At 35.7% G+C, this 12,492-nt stretch overlaps 1 protein-coding gene across 2 annotated transcripts; it reads left to right on the forward strand.

Annotated features, from left to right (window-relative positions):
• The first annotated feature begins 8,896 nt into the window (after positions 1 to 8,896).
• LOC116180875 (probable cytosolic iron-sulfur protein assembly protein Ciao1) lies at positions 8,897 to 12,253 on the forward strand. 2 transcript variants are annotated; one of them, XM_031501047.1, is made up of 4 exons: positions 8,897 to 9,064; positions 11,152 to 11,480; positions 11,529 to 11,818; positions 11,865 to 12,253. In XM_031501047.1, the coding sequence occupies exons 2-4, from the start codon at positions 11,158 to 11,160 to the stop codon at positions 12,134 to 12,136; spliced, it is 885 nt and encodes a 294-aa protein (XP_031356907.1). In that variant the 5' UTR covers positions 8,897 to 9,064; positions 11,152 to 11,157; the 3' UTR covers positions 12,137 to 12,253. The 2 variants fall into 2 exon arrangements, with proteins under 2 accessions (XP_031356907.1, XP_031356906.1); XM_031501046.1 differs by lacking the exons at positions 11,152 to 11,480; positions 11,529 to 11,818; positions 11,865 to 12,253 and adding exons at positions 9,117 to 9,610; positions 9,670 to 10,291.
• Positions 12,254 to 12,492: the final 239 nt, after the last annotated feature.

Raw genomic sequence — 12,492 nt, forward strand, 5'->3', positions numbered from 1 at the left:
TCTATTGGTGACAAAATTGGTGAAGGCTAGATGTTTTTCAATTCACAGATGGGTAGGTGGCATTCACATCCTTTTAATAGGTGTTACTGTGATTGCAAAATAAAACGCATCGAATTACGATGTGTTTCCCTAGTCGCCCACAAAATAGTTCACATTCTGCCTTAGTGCTTCCGACTAATAGAAGTCATTTTCAATTTAAATTCCTTTGTCGGCCCAATCCAATTTGTTGGGTTATTAATATTATTACCATTCCAATCAAAGGTATGAACTTATACTTAAATTGAATAATTGCATTCCTATATAAAAACAAGTCGATGTAATTTACTGCCAATCATTACATTATAATTTTCAAAATGATCATATAACATTATTGCTTTTCAGTAAGCAATTTATGAGACCATTCAGTGTTAATGCTGAAGAAATATGTAACAGCGAAAAAAAATTCAACAAAAAAATTAGTGGTTTTGTAAAAAAAAGTACTGCTCCCTTTCAGATCGTCAATCAATTCCCTTCTTCTTTTTCCTCTTTTCATTTCTTCCTGAACAGCTCCTTCGATTAGGTACTTCCTTCAATAAACAGTTCTTTCTTTGTACATGTCCGCAATACATTTTCTTTCGTTTTATGATTCCTCTCCAATTCTACTTCGTACTTCTACATTACTTATCTTATCACTCCATTTGATGTTCATTATTTTTCTCCATATCCACATTTCACAAGCTTCCAACCTTTCCGGGTGGTCTCTTTTCATTGCTGTCTACGTTTCACTACCATAATTTAGAACACTCCATACAAAACATTTTGCAAATCTGTTTCGTAACTGAATTATCTTACTGTATAAAATCCTCCTCTTACTATTAATTGCTTGTGTTACCATCGCTATCCTGGTAAACAGCATCCCTGTCTCACTCTTCTCTAATCCGTCTTTTTACCAATCGTGGCATGTTTTTTTTCTTTTGTTTCATAATTAATTGAAATTACACAAGCAATTTTCAGGAAAATTCAATCTTATTTAATTACACAGTCATATATTTAGAAGGGGTGTAACACCTACTGCGAATTTTTTACGAGAATTCCATCATAGTCCTGTAATAGCAGCGCGTCAAATATTTGATATAACTATAAATCCACTCCACATCAAATGCGCTTTAATACTAAAAGTCTCGTAGTAAATGCTCTCCAGCACGTAGTACTGTTAAACTTTTAATGGTCGTATAGAATAATGTAGGCCTTTAGGGGCTTAAGCGCTACGATTCTTTTAAGGGTGCGGATTTCGAACATTAAAGACTAATGGCCGTTTGCATCGACAAATTTAGCTTAAGCGTCGCTTAAAATCCATGGCAACGATTACTGAGACAATAGTTTCCATAGATTTTAAGCTCCGCTTAAATTTGTCGGTGCAAACGGCCATTAGGGCCTTAAAGAGTACATGTCTATCAGGCGTTTTAAAAACGTTTTAAGCAATTAATAATTCTTAAAGACCTTTTAGCTCATGAGAGTTCCGACCACTTCTCTGAATGGCCCAGCTTTAAAGAGCTTAAAAACTTTTAGAACGTTCTCGAGACCATCTAAATCAATCAGAGACTGATGACTTCCTTAAGGGCTCTTAAAGGTCTTTAAAGAGCTTATAATTTTATAAAGTCTTTAAAGGACTCGTTAAAGTATTCAGTATTCAAGTACTTTGTCATTAAATACTTTTATGGAAGCAGTATTTGTATTTGTAACTCAAATACTTTCACAAATATTTAGTATTCGAATACTTCGCAAAATATTTGGATATTTCGTAAAGTATTTGAATACTTTAAGAAGTATTCGAATAGTTCGCATAGTATTTGAATACTTAACCTTCCTTTTTTTACCAAAAATCGACTACTCCAAACTGTCTTGGGAAAACACTTTTTCTTATTAATTTTGGTGCGTACAATCCAAAACAATTGGTACTTTTTCGATCAGACTTCTCAATCTTGTTACAGACTAGAAATCAATTTCGAAAGAAAATTCAAAGGGCTGTCACTTTTGAACTAGTAGCTCAATCTTGCAACTGTTTGAAATTATGGATTCTACAGGCCACATTCTATAAGAAATTTTTTTTCCGGATCGATGTGAGACAATTTTTTTTTCGGGCCCCAAAACAAGGCAGTGTATAACCTTCCTTTTTTACCAAAAATCGACTGCACCAAAATTTCTCGGGAAAACACTTTTTCTTATTAATTTTGGTGCGTAGAATCCAAAACAATTCGTACTTTTTCGATCATACTTCTCAATCAAAAGTTACAGACTAGAAACCAATTTCGAAAGAAAATTCAAAGGGCTGTAACTTTTGAACTAGTAGCCCAATTTTGGAACTGTTTGAAATTATGGGTTCTACAGGCCACATTCTATAAGAAAATTTTTTTCCGGGGGGGATCTGAGACAATTTTTTTTTCGGGCCTCAAAAAAAGGCAGTGGATGACCTTCCTTTTTTACAAAAAATCGACTTCACCAAAATTTCTCGGGAAAACACTGTTTCTTATTAATTTTGGTGCGTAGAATCCAAAACAATTCGTACGTTTTCGATTAGACCTCTCAATAAAAAGTTATGGACAAAAAACAAATTTCGAAAAACAATTCAAAGGGCTGTAACTTGTGATCTAGTAGCCCAATCTTCAAACTGTTTGAAATTATGGACTCTCGATCGATCTCGATCTCAGACAATTTTTTTCCGGCCTCAAAAAAGGCAGTGCTTTTAAGTTATTCTAATATTTGAGAACAATTTAGAAATGTTTAGGGAAAGTTTCCATAGTCAAAAATTCAAATATAAAAATCCGATACATCTGAATGCCGAACTCGATAGTCTACGTAACTTAAAAACAATAGGGACCTTTCTTATATCTTTAAGACCATGTGTACCAATTTTCAAAGCGATCGAACGTTTCTAAACAAGTTATCATGCACACGGACAAACGGATGGTCAAAAATGGATCTGTTCCAAAATCGCTAGGATTAATTTCAGAAAGGCGCACGACGTACGATCGCTTTGAAAACTGGTACACGTATTCTTAAGGATATAACTGGTATAAGAAAGGTTAGAAAGGTCCTGGTAGGTACCTCCTATATAATAATATAATAATAATAATACGCTTTTACTCCCCTTAAATTTGTATATAACAATAGAAATATAAAAAAAGCTAACCCCATACAAAGTATAACTTGATTTTTTAAGTAGTATTAAGCCTTTTATCTAGTATACTATTTCAAATTTTTAATGTATTTGAGTGACAAGTATTTGAATACTTTTTGCTGTATTCGAATACTTTTCAAAGGAAGATAATGAAATACTTTTCAAAGTATTCGAATACTTTTTATAGTATTCGAATACCTTTGATAGTATTAGAATACTTTTGAAAGTATTCGAATACTTTTGAAAGTATTCGAATACATTCTAAAGTATTTGAATACTTATTTTTTTAAGTATTTGAATACTTTTCAATGTATCTGTATCTAGTATTCGCTTGTACTGGACGTAAAAGTATTTAGTATTCAAATACCTTTGATTTGTGTAAAGTATTTACTATTTAGTATTCAAATACTTTTTGAAAGTATTCTGCCCAGCTCTGTCTAAGAGCTAGCTAAGAGTCTAGTTTCAGGAGAGATGCAGTTGTAGTGACTAGTGACACCTATTTTATTTCAGTTTCGCGGGTGTCACCTACCGGCGCCGGCTTGCGTCACTTCACACACCACTTGGCAGCGCTGCTGAGCGACAACCGTTGTGCTCCAAAGACATACTTTACGAGATATTCAATAATTTCAACAAAAATCAAGATGCTGGCACCAAGTTCCACCAATGCGACAAAGTGCGATTTTTTAGGGGTTAATAAGGACCCTATTGAGTACTCATTTCCGCAGAGATCACTTTGTTGCTAGTTTTTTCTACTTCAACCACCTATTTTGACTAGCCTACACAGCAATATTTTATTTCTAAAGGCTTCTTTTTGAAGATTCGGACATTTCGTGGGCTCTTTAGAAGCGTACAATTTCATTTTTAATTCATTATTTAGGTTTTCGGTTTCGTTCAGTCAAAAAGGTGTTCACCTGGATCAAATTCCAACACAAATGATTCTTATTGCATTTTATTGTAAACAGTGTCCATTTTAACATATTCAAAATCCCCATTAATCCCGGCCCAGGGAATCAGTAAAAATTTAAGACGGCGGCTGAATGTTGTGTTTTTTATTTATTAATTTGTAACTTTCGTATTTCAACGAAATTTGGCAAAATTGTTTAAAATACAAAGAAAACCACTGACATCATTTTTTTCAAAATATCGGTCATTTAAATATTTCATTGGTAGGTATTGAAATATGAAAGTGGCCACCATTTTGAAAATAATGAAGTAAAGTCTATGGTTATTTTTTATACTTTTATTTTTGTACTTTGAATATAAAATAAATAAAAAGTAGTATATTGAATCACTAAAATTGCCTATTTACCTATACATTAGAGAAAACTTTATTGCACATTAGACTTACAAGAACAAAGAAACCATTGTTTCAAACTGTGGACCATGTTCCATTAAACAAACATTAACATTTGGCTGTGGGCTGTTTTTAAAATTCATCACAGTTCTTGCCGCAAGGTCGTACGGTCAATAAGGAATATTATCTTGAAGTTATGCGCCGTTCGCACGTGAGTCAATGGTGGAAAATCCAGACACGGATTTTGCAACATGATATCGCACCAGCACACAGTTCATTGCTTATTCTTGATATTTGGTCAAAAACAACACCGTTACCATGCTTCAAACGCGGCATTCACCAAACCGATGAAAGGACCTCGTTTTGCCACGATTTACGAGATAAAGACCGCATCGCAGGAGGAGCTAAACGTCATATCAGAAGTGCTTGGGGTTGGAGGATTGGAAAAAGCGTTGGGACAAAGTGTATAATATCAAAGGGGGATTACTATGAAGGGAACAAAATTAAAATTCACCTTTTCAATTGATCGAACCGTATGAAACAGGTATAGTCTAATAGGTACTACTGTAACAAGCTGTATCACATCTCCTTCTACTTTCCATTAAAGTAAATTTCAGGTGGACATCTGCGTCCGATTCCTGTATTCGCCTTACAAAAAATTACTTTCTTATTTTCTTCCTTTTTTTAAATGAGGGTGAAGCGAATGTGAATCGGTAAGTACCTAGGTATTATAAATATAAACTGCAGCCTGCAAAGATACAGTAAAAGAACTTTTATTGGTAAGGCAACTCAAATCCATCTCTATGACCCAGAGCGTGAAGTTATCTTAGCAACTGATGCAAATCTTGATGGTGTAGGGGCCGTACGCACATATTTCGGATGGTGAAAGACCAATATAAGGTTTTTGGATCTCGTGCATTAACTAAGGCGGAACAGAATTATTCTCAGATCGACAGGGAAGCTCTCGCCCTTAAGCGGTAGACATTTTTCGCTTGTCGCAGATAAAACAACTATTTTATACTATGGTCCTTCTAGTATAAAAACAGTCACGTCAATCATCGCAGGTAGGCCCACTGCAAAACTAGTCGCCTGCGAGGTGTACTAAAATTATGCGATTATATTTTCATTTCTATCTAGCCCATGCGAAGAAAAAGACATAAGTTATGCAGTGCGCGGTACATGCGGTTGTTTTTATACTAGACGACGTCCACGTATAGCCGTTGTCGTATTCGTTCGTCTAATGTAGGTGTAGCTGCTAGGCGGGCGGTCTGGGTTCGATTACCGGTCTATGTAGAATTTCTACATTTTGCTAGACTAATGCTGATCGTTGATGTAGAATAATCACACTGGTATTTTTATACGTGTTAAACATATTTATTTAGGTATACCAATGTGGTTCCAGGTTCCAGTCCCAGTCCCAGTCCCACTTACTCAAACGTACTCTATATAGCTTTTAGCAGAGTTACCTTCTTTGGTTTTCATTTTTGTTTATTCATAAAACAACAAGGGTATCATAAACATTGAAATAAATACTCGTAACCCAGTGGCGTACGTAGAAATTTATTCTGGGGGGGATTAAACAAGTTCGTGAGGGGGGGGGGGGGGAAAAAAAAATTGGGTTGCACAGGCGAAAAAGATTAGATTAGAATGGTATTTTATTTCTTACTGCTGACAGGCCCCTTTATTGCTTTTGCTTTAATTAGTCAACGAAAACTTTGAATAATAGGTAGGTATATTTATGGGCAAAAAACCAATTTCGACAGAAAATTCAAAGGGCTGTAACTTTTGATCTAGTAGTCCGATCTTGGAACTGTTTGGAATTATGGATTCTACAGGCCACATTCTATAAGAAAATATTTTTTCCGGTCGATCTGAGGCAATTTTTCTTCTGGGCAAAAAAAAAGGCAGTTATTACCTTCCTTTTTTACCAAAAATCGACTGCACCAAAATTTCTCGGGAAAAAACTTTTTCTTATTGATTTAGGTGCGTAGAATCCAAAACGATTCGTACTTTTTCGAATAGACGTCTCCATCGAAAGTTATGGGCAAAAAAATTCCTGTTTTTAACATTTAAAATTCTTATTTTCGTCATTTCGTGAAAGGCAGGACGCAGGTACCTCACCTCAGTAGCAGTACTAAGTACCTGATACCTATTTGTTGTTTTGGGCATCAATGTAGCGAATTGCCGATCGATGCCGAATAGCGACTGCCAACACTGATCAGTCACTGAATAGTGAATACTGAATACTACAGAATATTTAGATTTAGTGACTTTAGACTTTAACCAAAACCAAAATTGCTCTCTATATATACCTATACAGGGTGTTTTTTTGGGAGCTTTAGTTAAAAGTTTCTGGGAAAGTAAAATAGGTAGGATTTTGAAAATTTGTACTTAGGAGTTACTCTGAATGGCCGAATCGATGTAAAATATTTTCAAAATGGCCGCACTTCCGGAAACACCGGAAGTAGATAGTAACTTCGTTATTTTAAATGGCAACCCCTATTTTTGCATTTTTGGATTCTACGTGAAATTTCAGTTCTTTTGATACCCATATGTCATATCTGCCATTTATGGTTTTTAAGTTATTTTGACTTTAAGAAAAAAAAATGGCGGAGGCAGATGGTACCTTGATAATTGATTACTTGAAAAAGGTTATAGTCATGGCAACCCATTTTTATCAGTGCATAGAGAATGAATAGGGCTCTCTTTTACTGTACTTAAAACAAAGTTAAGTTGCGTACAACCGCACCTATGGAGATCCAAATTTAAGAAACTTCAAAGTCTATAAACTCAGTTTTTTTAAATGGAAAGACCATGTACTTAATATTGCATGAGATAGAGAATCGAAATTGGCATATTTTGATATTACATGTTCCTATAGCTATCTTTAACAGTTTCTGATTTATTTCCATTTCATTGAATTGATCTCGGAATTGATGCCATTTTTTTCGCATTTTCTTTTTAGTAGTTGGCCATGATTTTATAACAATCGAATTTTAAACAAATCAAGGAATGGATTCTTTAATACCATTGAATCTAGTTCTAGTCTAAATAATTCATTAATAAATAACTCATTTATTAAGGATATAGGACGGAAAATTTTTGAAAAATCTAAACAGTCGTTCAACTGAATTTCTTAAACAACGTATAAGTCTGGAAATTAAGAGAGGTAATGCGATATCTGTTCTAGCAACAATTCCATACCCAAAATGTTTCAACGAAGTTTTTTATATTTTGCATTGAATTTATTTTGTTAATCTTGCATTTGCAATTCAATTCATTTTCTTAAATATTCTCTTGTAGAGCTTTGTATCACTTGTGCCTCAACGGTTTGTAGTGCATTAGGGGTACAAAATTTCCAAAATTCATACAATCCAGTTTTCGAATATGAATGTACGGAAAGCACGCGCCGCGATTCTGCCCATTTCACCATAAATAACAATTAAATTCCAAAATAGGTGAAACCACTGCGAGTCATTTTTCGATTTTTGAAAAACTTATGGTAACCTATAACAGTGGGTGATGGATTAGTGTCACTAGATTTGTTTAAAATTCAATTGTTATAGAATCATGGCCGACTACTAAAAAGAAAATCCTAAAAAAATAGTGTCCATTCAATAAAATGGGAATAAGTCAGAAACTGTTAAAGATAGCTATAGGAACATGTATTGTCAAAATATGCCCATTTCGATTCTCTATCTCATGGAATAGTAAGAACGTGGTCATTCCATTAAAAAAAACTGAGTTTTTAGTCTTTGAAGTTTCATAAATTTGGATATCCATAGGGGCGGTCGTACGCAACTTAACTTTTTTTTAAGTGCAGTAAAAGAAAGCCCTATTCATTCTCTATGCACTGATAAAAATAGGTTGCCATGACTACAACCGTTTGCAAGTAATCAATTATCAAGGTACCATCTGCATCCGCCATTTTTTTCTTAAAGTCAAAATAACTTAAAAACCATAAATGGTAGATATCGACATATGGGTATCAAAAGAAGTGAAATTTCACGTAGAATCCAAAAATGCAATAAAAAATAGGGGTTGCCATTTAAAATAACGAAGTTACTATCTACTTCCGGTGTTTCCGGATGTGCGGTCATTTTGAAAATATTTTACATCGATTCGGCCTTCAGAGTAACTCCTAAGTACAAATTTTCAAAAACCTACCTATTTTACTTTCCCAGAAACTTTTAACTAAATCTCCCAAAAAAACACCCTGTATATTATTGCCTTTATTTTAAAGTGGGCGGAGCGGGATAGCGGAGTATTACCTAAATACCTAATAGCTATGATGATAACTCAATTCTTCTGGGGGGATATATCCCCTTCATCCCCCCCCCCGTTAATACGCCAGTGTCGTAACCTCATAAATGTACAATTGCAATTTTTTCGCCTGTTGCATATGCCACACACATTACACGGCTACTCTTCAGATTGCCGGAGCTATTACAATTTCCTAACCACACATTCCTTCTACTGTATACCAAATCATGCTTGAATTTGATTAATAAAACATTAAGTAATTTGGTCATGGTGTGAATTGAATCGTTTTGTATTTTATCTTCATTTTATTGCCCAAAAATTGTGGTGCACCTCCCAACACTTCTTCCGAAGTAAGTACTTTTAGAACACTTCCGGCTTTGTTAGCTTAAGATACCTTTTAAGCATTTTAATTGAATCCTAAGCGTAACTTAAAAAAGATGGGTAAACTAGTCTTACTCGACACTTTGTCAAAACACGTGGGTCCTGTGTGGAACGTCGCCTGGCATCCCAAGGGTGACGCGCTCGCCACCTGCGGTGAAGACAAAACAGTTAGAATTTGGGCGAAACAGGGAAACAAATGGATTAATAAAGTCGTATTGAGCGACGCTCATAAGCGTACTATACGTTCAGTTGCATGGTCGCCGTGCGGTAATTACTTGGCATCGGCCAGTTTCGACGCTACTGTCGCCATTTGGGATAGAAAGACGGGCGAATTCGAGTGTAATACTACGTTGGAGGGTCACGAGAACGAAGTGAAAAGTGTTGCATGGTCCAGGTCGGGTCATTTGCTAGCCACCTGCAGTCGTGATAAGTCTGTATGGGTTTGGGAAGTGGCGGACGAGGACGAATATGAATGTGCCGCCGTCTTGAATGCGCACACACAAGATGTCAAGAAGGTAAGTCCTTTGTAGGTATGGAAAAAGTTCAAACAAGTTTCGCTGTATTCTTTTCGTAGGTTGTATGGCATCCAGAAATCGACTTGTTAGCTTCGGCTTCTTATGACAACACAATTAAGCTTTTTAGGGAAGACCTTTCTGATAACGATTGGATTTGTTTGGAAACTTTAGAATCTCATGATTCGACAGTGTGGAGCTTAGCATTTGATAAGACCGGTAGAAGATTGGCCTCGTGCAGCGACGATACCACTGTAAAGATATGGAAGGAGTATCCACCGAACAACCCGGAGGGGATACCGACAACAGATAATGAATCTACATGGAAATGTGTGTGTACACTTAGCGGTTATCACACGAGAACTGTTTACGACATCAGTTGGTGTCATTTAAGTGGTTTAATCGCAACAGCATGCGGTGATGATATTATAAGAATATTCAAAGAAGAAGAAACTTCGGACTCCAATGCTCCAACTTTTAATTGTGTAAGTTCAACTGAACGTTCACATACTCAGGATGTGAATTCGGTCGCATGGAATCCCGTTACTCCTGGGTTCTTGGCTTCTTGTAGTGACGATGGAAGTGTCAAGTTGTGGAATTATACAGATTAAGTTTTAATTATGTTAGGTTGATTTTATATCTTGAAACGGTGTGTTACATTTTTTAATATACATATATCGTTTACGAATTATTTATTATTACCACAAACTACTCATTTGTAAGTTCTGCTGTAGCAAAAGGAACACCTTTCGAAACATTCTGTATACTAAATTTTGTTTAGTAACAGATTTTATATAATAGAATACAGAAGACATATTTCTAAAATTGTATAAATTCAGCCAATAGATTGTATAATATGCGTAGAAATGTGGGGCTGGTTCTGGACCACTTAGGTCATTCGCCACCTGGCTGGCACCATTTCAACTAACAACATTTGCGAAATTAGATGACTCACTAGCAGGCGGGGGATACTTTTTGACCTGAAATGAGTATAAGTTTTGTTTGAAAAGTGATTTTAAAAAACTGTTCGATGATTTTGTTCCCTAACACATCAATTTTCTTCATTTTCGTTGTCTGGCCAAGAATTGCCGTATAATCTTTTTTTGGAATTTTCAAAAACAAATTTCAGATAGGTATGTGATTTTGAAAAAGGCCCAGATACCAAACTTCGTCGAAATCCGAATTTTTTTCGCGCCCTCATTTAGGAGTGGGCCCTTTCGTGGTAGGAAATTTTTGTAAAATCGGAAAGGGCATACCTCAAAACATATTCAAAGACGTGTCCGTAGTCTGTGCATCGGTTAGTTATATAAGCAGTTGCTGAGAAAAAAATTAAAGAAGAAATGCAAATTTTATCAGGTTTTTAGGGTGGCTCGCAAACACGTTGGACCCTCAGTTTATTTGGAAAAAGTGCTTGTTTTGATCCCCTCTACCGCCAATTTTTTTTACATCCATACTTATATGTAACACCTTGTAGGTATTTAAAACCATTTTTATGGAGCCATCGAGCAAAGATGAGTTTAGAAATCTCCATTTTTTTGTTACAGCTTTGAATGTTACCTCGAGTTTTATTGCGCCATCTCGCTGCAGTCCGATACAGTAATTATTCGAACACAATGGCAAAAACTGACGGTTCTGGAAGACTTTTAGAGGATATCATCTTAAAATTAGGGAACTTCGCCCCACTAACTCTGGCCGAATCTTGGGATAACGTTGGTTTACTGGTCGATCCCATGGAATCCCAAAAGATAAAGCGCATCTTGCTAACAAACGATCTTACCGAAGATGTCGTAGAGGAAGCCATTAATCTCAATGCTGGGCTTATTATATCGTATCATCCAAACATATTCCAACCACTGAAGCGTGTTACCGCAACGTATGCATTGTACACAACACAAAATCCTGCTTTATTGTAGAATTGCAGGAGTTGGAAGGAAAGAATCATTGTGCAATGTATAAAACACAAAATAGCTGTGTATTCTCCTCATACTTCGTGGGATTCTGTTAGAGGCGGAGTTAATGATTGGCTGGCGCAGGCATTTGACGTTAATGAAAAAACACCAGTCAATCAGGACCCTGCCAATCCCGAATGCGGTTCTGGAAGACTTTGTTCCTTAAGTAAACCCATACCAGTAGAAGAATTAGTCGACGCTATCAAGTCGCATATTGGAATACCACATTTACGTTTGGCTCTGGGCAAACAAAAAACTCAAAGTAAGTATTTGTAACCTCTCTTACATAAATGATTTATTCGTTTTAGAGGATACAGTTTCGTCTGTCGCTCTATGTGCAGGATCCGGGAGTTCAGTTTTAAAAGGCGTGCGCGCTGATCTGTATTTAACGGGAGAAATGCTGCACCATGACGTGTTAGATGCTACGCAAAATGGTATACACGTCATTTTATGCAACCATAGTGACTCAGAGAGAGGATTTTTGAGACATTTCCAAAACATTTTGCATAAAACTTTGTTAAATGGAGACGTGGGGGTGTTTGTCTCACAAGTTGATCGAGACCCATTAGTTACAGTCTAATTTTATTGTAAGATAAATAAAGAGCGATGTACTTTCTTTAGTTTAAAGATGTATGTACTTTCTTTAGTTTAAAGATGTGTATCATTTTCCAAGATTACATCTTTCATCTGCTGATAATATCATTTTTTGAGGGTTTGATTACCCATACCTTAATTCTCATTGTATTTAGTCCACAACAACAAATATAAAAATGTACTATGTGGAGTAAATCGACGTGTTTTGTCTTTCATTTAAAGGAGAAAAGTGTCACTTTTCCTCTTTGAGGTGTAACGAGGTTGACTTAAAAAGGGTTGACTATCTTCTTAGGTTCGTGGTGTGGTTCCTAGTGAAAATTCTTGTAATATCAGAAGATTACT

Source organism: Photinus pyralis, unplaced genomic scaffold, assembly GCF_008802855.1.
Source record: "Photinus pyralis isolate 1611_PpyrPB1 unplaced genomic scaffold, Ppyr1.3 Ppyr1.4_LG9, whole genome shotgun sequence".
In the NCBI taxonomy this organism is placed as follows: domain Eukaryota; kingdom Metazoa; phylum Arthropoda; class Insecta; order Coleoptera; family Lampyridae; genus Photinus; species Photinus pyralis.